The sequence below is a fragment of the Ovis aries genome, chromosome 7 (assembly GCF_016772045.2).
Source record: "Ovis aries strain OAR_USU_Benz2616 breed Rambouillet chromosome 7, ARS-UI_Ramb_v3.0, whole genome shotgun sequence".
Taxonomy (NCBI): domain Eukaryota; kingdom Metazoa; phylum Chordata; class Mammalia; order Artiodactyla; family Bovidae; genus Ovis; species Ovis aries.
In genome coordinates, this window is record NC_056060.1 from 13,515,893 (window position 1) to 13,535,733 (window position 19,841).

The 19,841-nt window shown below is 51.8% G+C and overlaps 1 protein-coding gene across 2 annotated transcripts in view; it reads left to right on the forward strand.

The window, feature by feature from the left end:
- SMAD6 (SMAD family member 6) overlaps positions 1-19,841 on the forward strand; it is a 77,592-nt gene that overhangs the window by 2,867 nt on the left and 54,884 nt on the right. Inside the window, exons 2-3 of one of the 2 annotated variants that reach the window (XM_004010255.6) lie at positions 6,995-7,051; positions 10,791-10,868. The exons of the other annotated variant lie outside the window; for it this stretch is intronic. Coding sequence (XP_004010304.2) covers positions 6,995-7,051; positions 10,791-10,868 — 135 coding nt within the window. The remainder of the gene's footprint in view (positions 1-6,994; positions 7,052-10,790; positions 10,869-19,841) is intronic. 2 annotated transcript variants of the gene reach the window in all.

The following is a 19,841-nucleotide window of genomic DNA, read 5'->3' on the forward strand; positions in this document are numbered from 1 at the left end:
CTTAGGTGGCATGGCGGGGGGTTCGGGGTAAGGGGGGGAAGAGGGGTGTTCTGCAGGGGTGTTGGGTCTGGGCAGGCCCTGAGTTCTTCCAGTCTGGCCCTTCTTGGGAGAGACAACACCCAGCCTGGGGGCGTTTAAGAGGGTCAGATCACACAGGTCTTCTGACTCCCAGTGTGGAAGGGAAGGGCGGGGCTAGAAGCATGGATGTGTCCCAGGTGTCTTGTTTATGTCTGGGGTGGTGGCTGGAGGGGAAGGACGGTGCTTCAGCGGTGGTTCCTGAAGAGAGAGCACTGAAGGGGGCTGGGGAGAGGCAGCGTTGATCTGACTGCCTGCTCCTCATATGGTCATTCCAGGGCAGATTCTCAGGGGCTTGGTCAGTCCCTTATCTGTGGCCCACTGCGTGCCTTTTGTGTTCCTTGTTCCTCTCTGACAGCTTCCCCTGGAAGTGGATTTTCCCACTTTTCTCCTCTGACTCCTCCCTGCCTCTGAGGAGTAGGACCTAACTGTGGTTGCTCTGTTCCTGGTCCCTTTTTTCTTCAGTGGGAGAGAATTTGTGGGGTTCCCTCTGCTCTTTCAGAAGGCCCCGCTGGCCATTTTCTTTCTCACCACATCAGTCTGCTAGGGGATATTTGTTGAGCACTTACCCTGTGCCAGGGACCATGCTGGGTGATGTAGTGGGGAGAGTGGAAATATGAGTAGGATCCATGCCCTCAAGAAACAGAATCTTAGGGTAGGGGTCAGAGGAGAGATGGGACAGAGATGGGGGAAGTAGGGCCAGGCCGGGCATCTGGGGTGTGCGTGTAACAGGAGCACCTCCAGCAGCCTTGCAGGCTGGGTGGTAAAGGGACATGAGTGTTGAAGGGGAGGAGGAGGGGCCCTGCTGAGAGTCAAGGTGCCAGGCAAGTTCAGGTGCGTGGGTGGGAAGAGATGGGATGAAGAGATTGGAAACAGGCAGGACCCACCCTGCCCGTACTTTTTGGATAAGTCTTGGTTTGAATTTGGTGAACTTGAGCAGTTTTAAGTTAAAGGGCAAACTGCAGTGGACTGGTTCTGACCCACAGACCTGGCCCTAGGCTCTGTCCTGCCAGTATGACAACTTGACCTTGGAGGGGGAGTAATCTCCCCTCTCTGTCTCCCTATGGGTCAGTGGGATTGGCTCTAGAAAATTCTCGACACCAAGTTCCAGACTCAGCATTGGCACTTGATTCCTCTCCTTGTCCCAGAAGGAGGCGCTGTTGCAGGGGCTGTGCCTGCTCTCCAGCTTCTTCACTAGCTCAGCGCTGCACCCGGCCCCCTCCCCCCCCCCATTCAAGCCACGCCAGGGGGATTTGGGAGGACTGGTGGTCTGGGACGAGTGTCCTATAGGCACCAGATTGACCCTTTTGCTTCATCCTCTGCCTGATGGCTTAAGCCACCAGGACTGAGAACTGGGGGTCTGGCGGGCGGGAGGTGCTACCCACCCCACCTCCGCCTCCTGGCCGCCAGCCTGACTCCCTGAGCTGGGCGGGTGCATAGCTGGAGCTCAGCCGTGCGCGTCCTGATAAGGAGACTGCTCCTTCCAGGCCCCTGGGGGAGAGGGCTGGGGCACCGGGGCCAGCAGACACACAGAGTAGGCTGGAATACTCAGCAGGCCAACTGAGGGGCACCCACTTGCACCCCAGTGCCCCCTAGGAGGGATCCCTAGTGACAGGCGGCCCCACTCTGGGCAGTGTGACTCCCTGCTGCTCAGAGCAAGCGCTGCTCCATCCTTCTGCTTGCTTTGGGGCATTGGGGCCAGTTTTCTTTAGGCCTCTTTTCTCATCTGTAAAGCAAGGGGGCGAACAGCATCCTTAAAGTCCGATGGGTGGATTCCAGGTTACACAGGCCTGCCCTCTCCCTCATGCTTGTCTCAGAAAGTGGGGTCCCCCATACCTAGCTCTGCCCTGGGCTTCCTCCTCCCGTGGGACTCAAGCCCTGGCTTTCCCTCCTTCTGGTGTATCTTTCTGTCCCAGGAAAAGCCAGTTAGCTGAGCTTGGTGCCTATGTGGACGGAAATGTGGAGAAATACTTTAATCACAGTTCTAACCTGTGTTTATAGAGCTCCTTTCTCCCGAAAGTATCCATTAACTTTGGAATAAATCTCCTGCTCTTTGCTTCACCACTTTTTTTTTTTTTCTGTAATTATATTCAGTAAATTACTATTATCCAAATTGCGCCAGGGAAAGAGACAGAGCTAGGGAGAGAACTTCTGAACGACTGGAGGAGGCCGCCTAGGAAAACACAGGGTTCCCAGGCCAGGACTATAGGAATTAGAATGGGCTAGAAAGTTTTCCTTTTATTTGGCCTGGCATTATCCCTTTGAAATGAGATCAATTTCAAGTTGGGCTTCCAAGCCCCCGCCCCGCCCCTCTGGCGGCCCCTCGGCCTGCCCGCCCTGCTCCTCCGAGCTCCTCCTTGGAGGTGAGGAAGGGGTGATAATGTGCAGTTTGCCTCTTGCTGGCGCCAGCCGGCTGCGCTGTTTATCTGGCTGCCGGGGGAATCTGGGCAATTAGGCTCCGCCGGCCTTAAAGCGCCAAGAGCTTCTTTTCGGCTTCTCCCACCCCAGGGCTTGGGGTTGATCCCTCAGGTTCTGGGGGTGGAGGGGACAGGCACCCGGGAGGCCACTCCTCCGGAGGGTGAAAACTGGGAGGCCCAGGAAGGCACGTGAACCTTTCCTAAGAAGATGCTAGGCTGCACAGATGGGGTGGAAGGTAATGTCTCCAGTTGAAACCTTACCAGGCAGTGGGAGAGGCTGTGAACTCTTCTGGCTTTGCAGTTAGGGTCTAGATCCCAAAGGCTCAGTACCCCCTGGGGGCTAACCAGAGGCTTGTCTGGGCTGAGCTGAGCTGACCTGAACTGGGCTGAGTGTTAGCCTTCTGATACCCTCGGCCCCTGGCTGACTGCTCTCACTTCTGAAGGAAGTTGGAGGCGATTCCTGAAGTTAATGTCTGAAGCTGGCTGTCTGCAGAGGCTGGAGTTTCTGATCTCTTTCTCTCTCTCCCCTCCCCAACTTCCTCCCTCCCTCCCTTCCTCCTGCCCATGATCGTTTCTTTCCAAGGGGCCTGTAGAGCCCTAAGAGCGCTCCCCTTGAAGTTTAGAGCACAAAAGTTATTATTCGGAAATCACAAGATTTCTAAGTACTAAGGTAGCTTCTAAGAGGGGAGTGCTGACAGAGGGCCTGGAGGCACCTTACACTGTCTCTTCAGACCTTCTGTCCCACCTGAGTTCTTGACCTGGGGCTCCCTCTTCCCAGATCCGTGCGGGGAGGGTTGATGTGTTGGAGGTGCCAGTGAGAGGTTTGTGTATAGCAGCATTTATTTCCTAAGAACCAAAAAGTGGAAACAACCGAATGTCCATTAGCTCATAGATGGATAAACAAATTGTGGTATAGCCATCCAGTGGAATAGTATTCAGCCAAAAATAAGAATGAAGTATGAGAGGACAGCATGGTTGAGCCTGGAAACCAGTATGTTAAATGAAGGAAGCCAGATACGAAAGTCCTCATGTTATAGGAAGCCTTTCGTGTGAAATATCCAGAGTAGGCAAACCCATGAGAATAAAAAGTAGATTTGTGGTTGCCTGAGGTTTAGGGATTGGGAGGAATGAATGACTGCGAATGGGGCAGGGTTCCTTTTGGGGTGATGAAAATGTCCTGTAATTAGGTGGTGGTGTTGGTCTCACAAATCTGAATGTACTAAGAACCACTGGATTGTATACTTTGAAAGAGTGGATCTTAGGGTATGTGAATGATAACTTTTTTTTTTTTTTTAATGTAACTTGGTATTAGTCCTGAACTGGCCTCCCCCTTTGCTTAGTTGAAGTAGAATAACCTCGGCCTTCCTGTGTGGCTTTGGATGGGCCCTTTACCTGCCTCTACCCAACTTACCCCATCAGTTAAAAGAAGTTGAGTTGGGGGGAACCTCTGATATTCTAAATTCCGGTGTCTTGGGGATGGAGTCTCTTTTTTACTTGCCTAGGATGGAAGTTTGGAGAAGGCAATGGCAACCTACTCCAGCACTCTTGCCTGGAAAATCCCATGGACGAAGGAACCTGGTGGGCTGCAGTCCATGGGGTCGCTAAGAGTCGGGCATGACTGAGCGACTTCACTTTCCCTTTTCACTTTAATGCATTGGAGAAGGCAATGGCAACCCACTCCAGTACTCCTGCCTGGAAAATCCTATGGACGGAGGAGCCTGGTGGGCTGCCATCTGTGGGGTCGCACAGAGTCGGACACGACTGAGGCGACTTGGCAGGATGGAAGTTAGTGATGTGCTTCCAGTCTCTGTGCAGATGGTTTTGCTAGAATGGAGGAGGATGGGGGTGCTGGTAAAGTCCCTCCTAAAAGCTTTGCAATTCCCAGGTCTGTGGAGTTGCTTTTTGCCTCACTCATGTGTTAGATGCCCCCAGCTCAGGTGTGTCTGTGGGTGGTGAGTATTGTAACTCAAGGCCTAAGTGGCTTCCATGAGGGGGATCTTCTTGAGCCCCTCTTCCCCTTTCCAGGTCCCAGGTTACAGCCACTGGAAGAGATGCTGGGGTTGATTACAGTGGCTTGACTCCAGCCCACACAGCCCATCGCTGCCAGATTTCACTTTTGGGGACAGATCTGAGGGCAGATGTCCAGACTTCCTGCCCACGTGTAGCCTGGGCCTCAGCCAATCAGATGTTTGCAAGAGGAACCCTGACTCAGGAGTCGGAGGCCTTCTGATAAGCTGGTGGGGGCTAGTGGGAAGAGCTTGAGGCTGGGGGTCAGGAAGCCTGGCCTCTGGTTCTGCCTCTGCACCAGCTCCCTGTCAGACTCTGAGGGGCTCACTTCTCCTATTCAGGCCTCAGCCTTCTCCTCTGTACAATGGAGCACTGGCTTCAATTCTCTTTCCCCATGGGTCTCTAGCCCTTCCTGTGTTTTGCCTCTTGTTCTGAGAGTCTAGTCCTCACTTGAGTCTGGTCAGGGTTGGTGGATAAAGGGGCTCCTACTGAAGGAAGCAGTTCCCCTCCTTGAGTCTTGCGTGAGGTCTCTCTTGGGTGACCCTTTTGGCCCTGTATGTCCTCTTTCTCCCTCCAGCTTTACCATTAACCTTATCACTGTTGTCTTTGTCCACATTATACTGAATGCTTTCTGTGCATGGGATGTACCAGACCCAGCTGGGATGAAGGAGTGGAAGACTGAATGCTCCTTTTTTTTTTTTTTTTTTAAATGTGGACCATTTTAAATCTTTTATGAATTTGTTACACTATTGTTTCTCTCTTATGTTTTGGTTTTTTGGCCACAAGGCACGTGGGATCTTAGCTACCCAACCAAGAATTGACCCTACGCCCCTCTGCATTGGAAGGTGAAGTCTTAACCACTGGACTGCCAAGGAAGTCCCAACAGGGTGCTTCTTGATTGCCTGTCTCATTGGGGTGTATAGTAGAGGCAGGCCTGGGCTCTGATCCCAGCTCCACCATGATTGGCTGGGGAGGCACTGGAAAAGTCAGTTTTCTCATCTGTGAAATGGGGATGATAATGGTCGTCTTCTTTATTTTTGAGAAAGGATGAAATGAAAGTAGGCACCCAATGAGCATGATTAACCACTCTGTACCTAAGGTCCAAAGGAATGAAATACAGTGAATGAAATGGAAAGGCCCCAGCGCAGAGAGAGACACAGGGTAGGCATTCAGCAAATGTTTGCTTCGCTCCCAGTGGCTAATCCGTGATTCAGTTTCCTTCTCCCCAATCCAGTCCACAAAAGATTCCCTGTTTCTAGACTTTGTTGAAGTCATTTCTAGCTGGAAAAGCCGGGTTGGGGAAGAGGTGAAGCTGCCTGCTCCTACAACTAATTGTGCCTTATTATAATTGCGAAAAACACTTATTACCCCTTGTGTCATTCCTGATACCTGCCTAATAATAGTTATTACCGCTTTACTACCACTGAGAGTTTGTTTTAGTTTGCGATTTGATGGTGTTTAGTTTCATTTACAGAAAATGAAGGGTCATTTCATGCATGCAAATTGTTACTTAGTTTAGCAAATTGTTACTTCCCAGAAAGCAAGAGGCTAAGGAATTCTTCTGAAGACAAAGTATATGTTTTTAAGGACAAGTATTTTAGGCAAATGAAAGGAAACCCAAATGAAAATGCCATAGACAATAAGGAATCACACAGGGTCTGAGGTGAGCAGCCACGGAGGTGGCGTCCTGCCCCTTCTCTTTACGGAGGGGGAGACTGAGGCTGAGAACCAGTGGTGACTGGGGTATGGTCTCCCATCTGGGGAGCTGGGTTTGGCTTTTTTGGTCCTAACCAGTCATGCCCGTCTCGCCCTGAAGGGCCTTTGCTCTAGGGTAGCTTGTTTGTAAGTGAGCTGCTGTGTCTCTGTGGGCCTCTGCCCTCACTCAGTTTTGTTAGAGTTACCACACTTAGCAAAGAAAAACACAGAATGCCCAGTTAAATTTGAATTTCAGGTAAACAACATGTAATATTTTAGCATAAGTATGTCCCAGATATTGCAAGGGGCATACTTATACTCAAAGTGTATCCCATGTATATCCAAAATTCAAATGTAACTGAGCATCCTAGCTCTGACTTTGCCTGTACCCGTTTCTCTCATTATAATAATAATAGCTGCTGTTTGTCTAGATATTTTTCTGCAGTTCCAAGAATCGTCTTGAGCATTTTACATACTTTATTTGCTTTTGTCTTCCTGGCAAACCTAGGGAGTCTCTCTGATTATTTTCCCCATTTTAGAGCTGAGGAAACAGGCTCAGAGAGGTAAGGTAGCGTGCCAGCTGTCACACAGCTGCAGGAGATAGAGCGGGGATTGCGCCCAGGTTTGTGGCCTAAGACTGTGGCTTTCCCTATGCTGTTCCAGGGGATTTGGGCAGCAGAGGTGCTGATTTCCTGGGAGCTGGGTTTATTGTTTGAGGAAATCAATCATCAAAAACACGTAGAACCCCTCTGTGTGAACTTTCTCATCCCAGCAGTGACACACTGACTCCTGTCTTCCAGAATCACCGCCACCCCCCTACTCTCGGCTGTCTCCTCGCGACGAGTACAAGCCACTGGGTAAGTGTGTCCTCCCTCTGACCCTTGGGGAGGTGTGTCCATCCCAGGCTCCCCCAGGGCCCCGCCTCAGTGCTGAAGAGCCCGAGAGAGAGCAAGGGGAGGAAGGGATCCCCAGCCTGGTTGCCTTTGAAATGGGGTGGGTGAAGTTTTACAAACACACTCCCAGTTGGGCCAGAGCCGACCCAGCCTCTGCAGTGGGCTATTTACATCTAGAAATTCCTCGCTCATCATTAACCTCTCTGTGACCTTTAAACATGAGCCTGTGGGAGATGAATGGGTTTTGACTTCAGCATCTCATTGGAGGTGGGTTAGGGTTTCTGTCTCTTTTCCTCTCCTTCCCTCCCAGCCTTAGGTGGTTCTCCTTTGATGTGTATTAATTAGCACCATGACAGATAGGCTGAGCATGAAGTCACTGTCGAAAGGAGCTGTATGGGTCATTCCCCACCCCCACCCCCACCTTTATTAAGCCAAGAAATTCACCTGGGCAGAAAGAACAGTTGAAAAGTTTAGAAAGCAAGTGTCTTGGTACACTCAAGCATGGAGGGTACCCCTCAGTGGTAATGTCATTGTTGGCAGGTCCCATTCAGAGGTAGGATGTGTTTTCTTCTAAGCCTTGGGGCTGAATGCTTAGCCCGTATGCTGGGGTAGATGCATATGGTTTTAAAAGTAGAGATGGCTTGTTTTCTGGCCCTCCTGGTTCCTCCAGTGGACAATCCCTGTGTTGGGGTGAGTGAGTATGGCCTTAATAGCACCAGGAGAGTGACTTGGTGACCCAGGCAGCTCCCATGAGACCTGAGCTTTAAAAGTCAGATGGCGTGGCAGTGATGCTAACACATTCCACCAGTGACCACAAAAAGTGGGTTTTGTTTTGTTTTTGGTAAAGGCCTCTTCCCGGTAGTGTGTGTCAGCACCATCTGGGAGGTCACTCCTGAGTGTCATAAACTTGCAGGCATCCAGTCCAGTTTTCCTTCCAGGCCCCCCACTGCGGAGACAGCAGTGCCCACTGGTTCCCTCTGGGAGTTGGTCCTCCTCCGTCTGGGACGACAGAGGCTGTCCCAGGATGGGGTATGAGTCAGTGCCTTAATGGTGGCAACTTCCTCATTGCTTTTCCTGAAGTATGGTCATCTCGTGGATGGAGGAGCTTGATTTAGTTCTCTGAGGAACTGGAAAGGTCGTCTGGGGGTACCCTGTCACTTGAAGGCTGCCCAGCTGATAAGCAGTGGGGCTGAGGCAGAAACCCACAGTAGCCCCTGTTCAGCTCAGCGGCACCCCACCCTTCCTTCCCAGGCCTGTCTCAGCATTTTCTGAGTTAACATAATTGTACTAGTTGCTTAGAAGATCCCTAATTCAAAAGATGGGGGAAAAGAAAAACCAAAACCCTCAAATGTTCTTAGTAAATGTAGCACCTGAGTTTGAGTGTCGAGGATCATTGCCCTGAGGAATCGTGGGTCAGCTGGTGATAAAGCCACAAAATATCAGGACCCCGTCCAGCGAGGCAGAGTGACCATATGAAGATGAACAAGTGTCCCTGTTATTTTACAAATGGGACCACTGAGATGGAGAAAGAGGAAGTGACGTTTGCTGGTGCTCAGGAGTCAGAAGACGACAGCCCACCGTTTGTTTTTGTTCGTGGCTCATGAGCCGAGAATGGTTTTTGCTTTTTAAAATGGTTAAAAAAAAAAAATACAAAAAACCCCCACACAAACCCACCCAAAGCAGAAGACTCTTGTGGCGTGTGAAAGCCATGTGAAATTCACATTTCAGCATCGCTGACGGTGTTCTGCTGGAAGCCGGCTGTGCTGTCTGTGGCCGCTGCCACAGAACCACAGCAGAGGTGGAGGGTTTCAGTGGAGAGTTTCACAAAGCTGAAAATACTCTCTTTGGGCCCCTGGCAGGCAAAGCTGGTGACCCCTGATTTTACTAAGAGTGGAGGGTGGGACTCGAACCCTGGGCTCCAGCTTCCAAATGGGGTTCCTCCCTGGGACTTGAGCAGTGACCGAGGCGGGGAGTGTTCTTTTCCTACAACGGTCTTGGAGGGCCTTGCTAGAAGCCCCAGATGCGAGGGGTTGGAGAGTGCATGGCAGGGACTTGTAGCTGCAAGGGATGGGAAACACCCATCACCCAACCCCTGGAAAGTTCACGAAGCTGGCTGTGTCGGCTCCACAGCACTTCATGAAGAAACAGGGTTCAGCCTGGGATGTTACTGCTTCAGACAAGAAGTGGCAACAAGACTTGGGGCTTGAACACTTTGGGAAGATTAGGTATGAAAAGCAAAATTCTTTTACGAGGTTCCTACTTAGGCATTGAGGTTATTGTCTTTTTTTAAAAGAGATTTTCCATCTGTCCCTATTTTCCTCCAAACCTGTTTGACCAGGAGATAACTTTCTCAGGCCCTGGTAAATAGTCTGAGTTATTTTTTGTAGTATTTTCTCTTCCTTGCATTGTTAGTTTTTCATAAACAAAAAGTCAGTTCACTTCTAAGCTGCTGTGGTCACATGAAACCAAAAAACAAAATAAAACCCAGAACACCCAGTCAGCATCTGGCAAGTGGGAAAAGAAAAAGGAAAAAAAAATAGAGAAAGGCCAAATTGGTTAATGTTTCATCTTCCCGCTCCCCAAGCCATGTGGTAAAAGGAAAAAAATTCCTACAGGATCGAATGGAATTCTAGCTCGCAAGGGCCTAGGCTAACGGTTTTTGTCTCAGGGTTTCCCCAGCTTGGAGTGGCTCTCCTGAGCCAGTGGACCAGCTGCGCGACACTAAGCTGGGTGGGAAGATGAAAGATGCTACAGGCCTTCCAGGAAGAACATGTCTTCTGACTCCTGGACAGACCTGTCCCTTAACAGGGACAACACCCCGTTGCTGGTGGCAGAGGCACAGGCCCAGGGAAAACTTCCCAAGTCAGCCTGTCCCGAAAGGCACCGGCTTGTCCCACTAGCAGCTCAGTGTTCAGGAGAAAACTTGTGCGAAAGAATTTCCCATCTCCCCTCTAAGCTGCACTGCAGATAGAGGAAACAAATAGTGTGCGCCGTATGAGGTACTTAAAACTACTTAAACAACAAATGAATGCCTTGAAAAAAGGAAAAACCAGTCCAGACGTTGAAAGTTCCTTTGGGAGCAGGTTTGGATGTGAGAGAGTGGGGGAAGGGAGAGAGAAAACAGTTAGTCTGGGAGCAAACGCTTGAGCCCTTAATTAGAGGGGTGTAAGCGGGACAGAGTGAGGATGGCTGGTAACTTGTTAAAACAGAGTTTCCCCAGCTCCAGCGGGAGGAAGGAAGGAAGGAAGGAAGGAAGGAAGCAAGAAGGAACAGCTTCAAGAATTTTAATGGTTGTAATTAAGTGCAGCAGCTATGAATTGTTTAGGGGCTTAATTTAACCTTACCCAAGGAGGCTCCAAGTTACTACTTGCTTGGTCCCCTGAACTTGGGTTATTTCTGTGGTCAGAGCAATTGAAACTTTTTCAGGTGCCAGAGCTGCAGCAGTCAGCATTTTCCAGAAGAGTTCCAGGGTTGGCCGGCCTGGTCTCGTGCGATCGTGGGACGGGGAGTGGCAGCAGAAAGTTGTGAGGCACAGGCTGCCCTTTGCAAGCATCCGCATGCCCACATGTGCACGCGCATGCGCGCGCGCGCACACACACACACACACACACACACACACACACACACACTCGCATGCATGCTTGAGAAATAAGAGAGGAAACCCCGACAGCCAACTAAGTTCTCTTTCTCTTCCCTCCTGCAGATCTATCTGATTCCACATTGTCTTACACTGAAACAGAGGCCACCAACTCCCTCATCACAGCTCCGGGTGAATTCTCAGGTTGGCATTTCTTTTTCCCTTGCATGTAACTGTTGTGTTGAATTTACAGGAGGGGGTCCGGTGGCAGGGGCCTGATGGAGGTCTTGTTGTTGTCCCCCCCGCCTTTTCTTTTCCCTGGGCCTCCTACCCCTCAAGGAGAAGACTATCAGTGTCCTCATCACTGGTGTTCTTGGGGTGAAGAACAGTCTGTATGAATGGGGCCTGCGGGTGAGAACCTGTCCAGTGTCCGGCAATCCATGCTTTAACTAGTTGTCTGTTGTGGAAATGATGAAAACGCAGCCCAACTCTCCATCCCGATTTTGAAGGGATCCTTTCCCCCTGCTGCCGAGAGGCAGCAAAATGGATGTGTTTGTTTTCATTGTCTTTGTAGGTTTCTCTTATCCCCGCCTCTAGGAAAGGACTGATGTGAAGGGTCAGAAGAGGGGGAAATGGAGTGGGTAGAACATTCATGAAGTCTGACCCGCGAGGAGTTTTTTCCAGAGGCTGTGGTTTCCATGTCTCTCTCTGGGCAGTGGATGCTGGGCTAGGAAGCAGAGAGAACTCTGGTGAAGAGCCTCCTCCCACCCCCGGCATTTAGGTGTTGGCCATAGGGCCTTTCCCATTCTGGGAAAGACGTAGATCAAGCTTTCCTTGAGAAATGACAGGTTAGTGGTGAGTCAGGGGATTCCAGGGGCAGGAGGGACTCAGGTGTCAAGGTCTGTGGGGCCCTTTGGGAGCAGGGTGTGTAGGGGGCACTGTGAGGACAGCTGGGGCTCATGGCCTGGTTCTACTGCATTGACTGACAGCCTGTTGGGCTGGAGATGCTTCCAGAGCGGGCATGGCTGGATCTCTGCAAGAAGGCCTCTGTCTGCATCTGAACCATCCTCCCCTGACCCCACCCCCATGTCATAATGGCAGCAACAGTCATCGTAGCTGTTTATTGAGTGTTTACTTTGGGCCACATCCGGTACTCAGGCCCTTTTATGATCATCGACTCATAACAGTAGGAAGGTGACTTGCCCAGGTCACAACAGGAGCAGAGCCATCTGCCACCACGCCTCTGTGCTCCTGACCACGGCTCTGTGCCCCACTTCTCCGTAAAGACTGGATGTACCTCCAATGAACGTATTTCACGGACTTCTGTCATTTCTTATGTACGCTCTCCTTGACTTAAGGGTGTCTTGATGTTGGCTGCTCAGGGCTACCTGCTCAGCGCCTATGTCCAGAGCCCTTCCCCGTCCATTCCGTGTTCTGTCACAGCCTCAGGAGAGCACAAGAGTGTGTCTGTTTGGAAGACAGGGAAACTAGAAGCCAGAGCAGGCAGTGACTTGCCCACGGGCACGGTGGGGCTCATGACACAGCTGGTACTGCGGCCCGGGTCTTCTGGGCCCCACTTGCCTTCTGCTCTCTGGTGGCCCCTCTGACTGGGCCGCTTTGTTTTCACCCTGCCTTTTGACCCTACTGCTTAAAATGTCTTGCCCTGAAAAACCTAACTAGAGCAGCACAAGACATTGTTGTTTTAATCCCTTCTTTTCCCTCTCTGCCTATGTGGAGGGAAGCCACATGTAAATATAAAGCAAGAGGCTTAAAAGTATTCCTGAATGCGTGATTCCATGTCTGTGCCAACAATCAGAGTGTATTTAATTTGGATGGATTGCACTGGCGTCGGTCGCACGGTCGGATGGATGGTTTTTCAGCATCCCTTCGCCTTGTTAATGGTGGAAACTGCTGTGTGTGGAGGTGCCTTACGGGTTCATGACATGTTTGCAGACGTCGTCTCTCTTGATCACTGTCATCCCAGAGCTGGCCTGGTGTGTGGCTCAGGCTGGAAGGGAGCAGAGCCCAGAGAACCTGCTGGAGGCCCCTCCTTTACTCGGTTCCCAGGAGGGAGCACCCTCTCGAGGCTGGGAGGTCTCTGGAGACCCTGAGGCCATTAGATCTGGCTACCTTGGGGTCCAGTGGGCCTGTGTTTGGGATTCCCACCCAGTTATCCCAGAGTGGTCTTTGGTTCTGACTGGTGGGATAGCACTGATGCCCTTTACTGTGAATGAGGATCACGTGGCTCTCATGAGCAAATCTGGCACCCAGCGCCTTGGGATTCTTAGGGGCTGAAGGAACTGGGGAGGACGTTTGGGATTTCCTGTTGGGGGGTGATTGGTCTGAGTCGCGGGTGGTCTCAGTAGGCAAGGAGAGCGTCCTCTCCAGTGCAATCATCCAAGCCCGCCTCAGGGATGGCACAGGTCTCCTCCCGCTTGAGGGACTCCTGGTTCAGCTTTCCCAGCTTACTCGTGCCGTGGGGATCCCAGGACCAATGGGGTTGGCACTGCCCCTGCATGCTGGGAGCACGCAGAGTTGGGGCTGTGGGTGGCTGTCACCCTGGAGGACAGGCTCAGGCAGGGAGGCCCTGCAGGATGAGGAGAAGGCCCGGAGAGGTCTCAGTGGATGGTAAAACAAGTCTCATCCTGTAAAGATGCATGGTGCATGAGGGCAGGGCGGGAGGTGAGGTGGGAAAGGTGAGGGCTCCGAGTGGGTAGAATGTGTTGAGCCAGGCCCGTGACGCTCGAGGACAGGTGATGAGGATGCTGATACTGACCTTTATTTATTTAACATTTGGCGTTCACAGTTAGCACTTTGCTAACTGCTGGTTTTTCTCCATATTGTTGACTCATTACCATAACCCAGTGACACAGATGTGATTCCCCCCATTTTGCAGGTGAGGACACTGAGGCTCATTGCTGGGCCACTGCCCCAAATTCCCAAACCAGAGGTGATAGGCTTGGGATGGGAGCCTGAGCCGTGTGACTGCCCAGCTCACGCATTGTGTAGGGCCCACCCAGCTTCCCATGGCAGCGATCCCCATCCTCCTCCCCCAGCCACACCTGGCCAGGTAGAGCGAGCCACCTGGGGTCAGCCTGTCCTGATTGAAGCACCAGGGACAGGGCTGGGGCCTGGCAAGAGGCACCTCTCTACCCAGAGACCAGCTCAGCCACCACTCCAGTCCCCTCTGTCTCCCTGCATCCCAGGGGGCGCCGCTGTCCCTGGGAGCCTGGCCTCTCTCGGCATCCTGGGACCAGTGTCGCTGGAGCCGGGTGTCTGCAGCCCAGGCCAGAGACCGCCCTTGTTTGCACAATGACAATGCCAGCACCCGGCCCTAGGCTGGCTATTTTTATCCAGCTCCAAGGTCTCTCTGCTTCACTTTCCTGTCCTGTTGTTGAGGCCGCATTAGGGGGAACAGGGTGGGGGTTTTGAGAGGCAGTCATAGCTGGGGCAGTTGAGGACACATCGGTGGGTGTCGTGGGGGCAGCAGGACACACGTCTGTCTTGGCTCAGCCTTCTGCTGAATGCTTGACACTCTCTCATCTGATCTGTATGTCACTTCCCCATGTTGATACGTGATCCACACCATCAACAACTGAAGCTCATGGGGGCAGGTGACTTCATCAAGATCGCCTGGTAAGGGGTCAGAATGTGGAGCTGCCACTGAGTAAAGGACTGCTACGCCTGGAGTCTTCAATGGGATTTAGGAAAACCTGAAAGCCTAGAAGTCCCTTCTGGCATGCCTTCAGGTCCTTGACACTCTGGCTCCCTTGCCTGATTGCCGCCCCTTGACTGCCTGAAGCCCCCTCAGGTCATCCTCTTCTTTTCTACATCTCCACCCCTCTCCCATTCCCTTGATTTTGATTTAGTTTGGGGAGGAAAGCAAGAGTCGCTCTAGTTAAATTCAGACTAAAGTATGAGTGGCTGGTAGGCAACTCTTTTTGGCAACTGAAAGGCAAGATATGCGATAATTCAAAGAAATTGTAGGATGAAGGGCCGCATGGGAATGACCATTCTGAGGGCTGGGTTCTCTGGGCTCTAGGTTAGAAGCACAGAATGAGCAAGACATAGGAGCTTTTTTGCCCTTGATGAGGAGGGGCAGCCAGGCCAGACTCGGTGTTGGGTGCTGAGTGAGCTCTGGGCGTTGACCAAGGCTCGAGGTGATGCGCTGCTTTAGAAGCCAGGCCTGCCTGACTCCAGTGCTTGGGGGCTGGGGTGTGGAGCACTGGCTCTGCAGGAACCAGTGACTCCCCTCTAGAACAGAATATCCCATTCTAGTGCTTACTGGATAACTGTTCAGGTGCTCTATTAAGCACCCACTATATGTGAGTCATAGTGTGAGCTGCCTGTCATGGGCACCAGGCAGTCCTTTGTCTGGTACCTGACTCTGTGTACCAGTGTCTCATCCTGTGGAGTGTGCTGGTTTCTTCAGAGCTGCATCAGTGAGGATGAGCCTCTCATTTGGAAGAGAAGGCCCGGGAAGGAAGAGAGCTCCGTAGGACAATGTGGAGAGCTGGAGGTTTAGCTGGATGTGGATGTCTTTCCTCCACCAGTCAGACTGAAAGCGCCTCAAGGGCGCAGGTCATCCTCTAGGACTTGTGCCTTCTGCAGATTGGCAGAACAGAGGCTGCATGTTCTGGACACAAAGGCTCAGAAAGCTCAGGAGAGTGGCTGAGGGCCACACAGCAAGCATATAGCAGGTGGAGCCAGGTCACAACTCAGACGGGTCCATGCTGCCCGCCCACCTGCCTCCTTTCCTGTCGTTGGTCCCCAAGGAGGTTCCCCTCTGCGGTCGGTGCTGTCTGATATGCGTCAGTGCCTGCAGACGTCAGGAGGGGAATGAGTTAACGCAGTATTGAGTCCTGCTGCTGTTTCTGGGCTCAAGCATGCTTGCCTCAGAGGTCCTGGTCCAGCACAGACCCTAGACCTCCTCGTTCTCCAGGGTCCTCAGCGCAGCTCCGTTAGTGTGTGCTGAGCCTCTGCAGCAGGCTGGGCTGAAGAGCATGCAGTGCACACCAGCAGGCCCTGGGTTCAAGTCCCAGCTCTGCCATTTCCTAGCTGTAGGACTGGGGGCAGCCATTGAGCCACTCTGACCCTTGATTTTCTCACCTATAAAATCGGGTGGAAATGACAATGTATCATCTATAGTGAGGGTGAAATGAGGTGATGCCAATTGAGTCAGCCAAGGCTTGGCGTACATGTGGTAGGTATGGCTGTTACAGTGTGCCAGGCACTGTGCTTGGGCTGGAGACACAGACATAAAAATTACATCATCTTTGCTCTCAAGGTGCTCACAAACAGGTGAAGACACAAATAGTAGTCATGAAAAGTGGTATAAGAGGCAGTCAAGAGGAAGAAGGGCTTAGTGACTATCTCTTGGTGTGGGAAGTGGCCCAGGAAGACTCTCTGGAGGAGGTGATATCTAAGCTGGGTTTTGCAGGATAAATAGGAGTTTACCAAAGAAACAGGGTTTAGGCTTGAGGGATACAGTCCCAGTAGAAGAAATATCAAGTGCAAGGGCCTGGAGGTATGAAAAACAGTCTGATATTGAGAAACCTAAGGAGGGTAGAGAGGTTGGAAAGGAAAATACCTGATGTTGGTGGGAGATGAGGTGTGAGGAGGTCAGGGTCTAGGTAATACATATATTTTTAAAGACTTTATAATATACCAAGTATACAAATCAGTGTCCAGTTTGGTGAATTTTTACCAACTGATGGCACCTGGGTGACAGGCAGGGCCTGGATAGCATTGTTGCACATGACTGTGCTCAGCCTTGACGTGTGACAGCGCTCAGGGCCTGTCAGGGTCTGGGGGGCCATGTGTTGAGTGAGTGGTTTAGAAGAGAGAGCAGGAGGGCAAGGGGACTGACTTCTAGTTGAAAAGAGGGTTTCATTTGGCCTGAGAGAGCAGGAAGGACGTGTTACTAGAGTTTGGGGCAGACGGTGACCTGTCTAGTTCGCCTTGAACCTGGATCGGAGGTGCCCTTGGGTGTGGCCCACTCCTGCTCTGCCTACCCCCCAGGTCAGGCACCAGCTTGGACATTTGTGGATGGGGACTGGCGCTGAGCTCCTGGGCCAGGACCAGCTTGCCGTTTCCAGTTCCGAAATGGCCCCAGACTCCTTGCCTCCTCTTGGGGCAGGGGTGGGGGAAAAGATGCACTCCCCTCTGGTTCCAAAGTCAGCAGCATTTGGATCTTAACATCATATCTCTGCCATGGGTTCTTTTGTTTGTTTTTATAATTTTTTTTTTAAAGGTTCTAAAACCTTGTATTTATGGCTGTTCTGAGGCTTTCTCTGGTTGTGACGGACAGGGGTACTTCCTAGTTGCGGGGAGCAGGGGCTTTCTATGGTTGTGACGGACAGGGGTACTTCCTAGTTGCGGGGAGCAGGGGCTTTCTCTGGTTGTGACAGACAGGGGTACTTCCTAGTTGCGGGGAGCAGGCTTCCTTGCAGTGGCTTCTTTCGTTGTGGTGCACAGGCTCTGAGGCACACAGGCTTCAGTAGCTGTGGTACACGGGCTTATGTGCCCCACAGCACATGGCATCTTCCTGGACCAGGGATCGAAGCTGTGTCCCTGGTACTGGAAGGTGGACTCTTAACGCCTGGACCACCAGGGAAGTCTGTCTGCCATGTGTTTTCTTTCTGTTATAGCTTTCATCTACAAAAGAAAAAATAAAAGGCGTTTCCTCCCTAAAGCCTCCCAGATATCTCATAGAGGAACCCATTCTTCCTGGGCTGGTGGTTTGGGGTTAGAAGAGAAGCAGTGAGGGGTTGAGGGCTGGAGCAACAGAGATGATGCCAGCAGTCCTGGGAGGACCGGGCCGTGTGAGGAGGCCTGGTGAGCATAGTTTGCCAAGAAGTACGTGGGGGTGGTGAGCAGTGCACCTCTGTGGGTTTCAGGCTTGGCCTTGCCCTTTGCCCTGTGGTGTGAGTTTTGGTAAGCTCCTCACTGCCTAGTCTCAGTTTGCTTTGCTCCCTATACTTTGGGCCCACTGGACCACTGATCTCAAGGGCTCCCTGGTACCAGCTCCTGGACCTTGAGGGGTTGTGCAGAGCTGGGACTTCTGGCCTGCAGCATCTTAACTTCTCATCATTGTCTCATCAAAGTAAAACTACGGCCTGGAACAAGGCCATGCAGAAGGAGATGGTTGGTGTCCTGGACTCCCCACCACTCACCACCCCGGCAATCCTAGTCCCAGAGTATGAAAACTTGGGAACTAGAGCTGGGGGTACACTTAACCCGCGATGAATCCGAGGCCCAGAGAAGGTGACTGGTTCACCAGAAATCACACAGGGTCCCTGACAAAGGACCCTGGGGCTGGCATGTTTCCTGACTGTAGGCTTTGGGATGACGAGTCAGCGTATTGAACGCATATTAAGAGCCTGCTGCATGCTGGTGCAGGTGCTCAAAGTGAAGAAAGCCAGGACTTTTCCCTTAGGAGCCGATGGTCTAGGAGAGGCAGATAGCAAGCAGAGAATGGGGAGTGGTTGTGCTAAGCGCTGTGGAGATGTGGACAGGCCTTCGTACCAGCACAGAAACAAGAACGGGGGACTGTCTTGGGGTGGGAATGAGGTGTTCAGGGAAAGCTTCAAGGAGAGAGTGACTCTGAGCTGGGCTTTGTAGGATGACTCGGTGTTCGCCAGGAGGACGATAGGATGGGGACAGCCTGTCAGGAGGAAGGAAGAGCTTGTGCAGAAGCAGAGGGCTGTGCAAATAGCCTTGTGTGTTCTGAGTTTATTTGTGGCAGAAGGTTAATACATGAGAGATGGGGAATAGGGTAAGTTGAATCCAGAGATGTCCTGAATCTGGAAGAATGGCTGGAACAGATGGGCAGTAGTTACTGGGCCGGGGGACCTCCGGTATATGCTTGGAACTGAAGGGGCTCTGGACCTTGCCTTAGCATCCAGCACAGGTCCTAGCCAATAGCCAGAGGTCACTGGCTTAATGACACGGATGAATTGACATGAATGGTCATGGCATAAATGAATGAATGAATGAATGAATGGATTTTTGCCTGGGGCAAAGAGACCTAGAAAAGAGAGAGAACACATAAAAATAAAGACAGATCATAACACATTTAACAATCACATTTATGAATCCCCCCAACAGGTCTATGAAGTAGCTACTTATGAGCCAAATTAAAGGACAAGTAACTGTGGCTCGGAGAGGTTAACCAACTTCCTAAGGTTACCCAGCTAGAAAGCAGTGGACCTGGGATCAGACCCAGGCGCTCTGGCCTCTTTTGGGTTCCTTGGAGTCTGGCATGGTGCCCTCTCTTTCCCTTGAAAGATATGGGACTCCTGGTTCTTGCTCTTCTGGGGCTTCTGTGTTCCTGGGTCTCCGAGGTTCAACGTGAACAGCTGCCATCGGGTTTTAGAGAGCCTCTGCTCATCAGTGGTTGCTGGATGAGTACATGAGTACATCAGTGAGATGGCGAGTAGTTGAGCTTGTGCGTGGAGGCTGCTGGGCTGAGGGGGAGCCCTGTGCCTGTCCATGCAGGGCTGTGTGCCTCTGAGCTGGAGGCAGATGGCCCCTGCCCCTCACTCCGCCTCAGGTGGCCTGTGTCACCGGGGGAACCGGCAGGTTTTCTGAGGAGACCTGAAATTCCAGAAAATGCACTTGGTTGCATCCAGTCTAATCACAACCATCTGTCTGCCGGGCCGCATGGCTCGCCCTCCTGTCCCCGCTGGCATGCTTTCCTCCGGTGTCTGTAACAATCGGGAGCCGCGCTCGAAAGTTTCCTTGTCAGGGTAGACCGCCTGTTGCCAAGAGCTCCTTCTTTGATGCAGAAAATATATCCTGAAGGTACTTTGTCAGATGTTTTTATATTAAACATTCTCCGTCCGTGGCCCTTAGCCGCCAAAGGAAGCAGAGGTGCTTCGCTTTTCCAGTTGTCCTTTGTGGAAAGAATTCCTGGTGTTCACGGGCCCTTTTCCCGTGCCTTGCCCCCACCCCCCCAGTCAAGGCCTGGCACCCCCAGCTTGAGAAGGTAAAGCCCGGGGTGGGAGGGCTGGCACCTCTGCAAAGCTGTGGCTGCCCTGGCCTGAGGGAGGGACGCTACCTTCACCCCATGGTAGAAGTTTCTGGAAACACAGAGGTCTCAGGTCTGGAACAGACATCAAAGGCACTGTCCCAGACTGCAAGGTGAATCATCGCCAAGGCTTTAATTGATCTTTA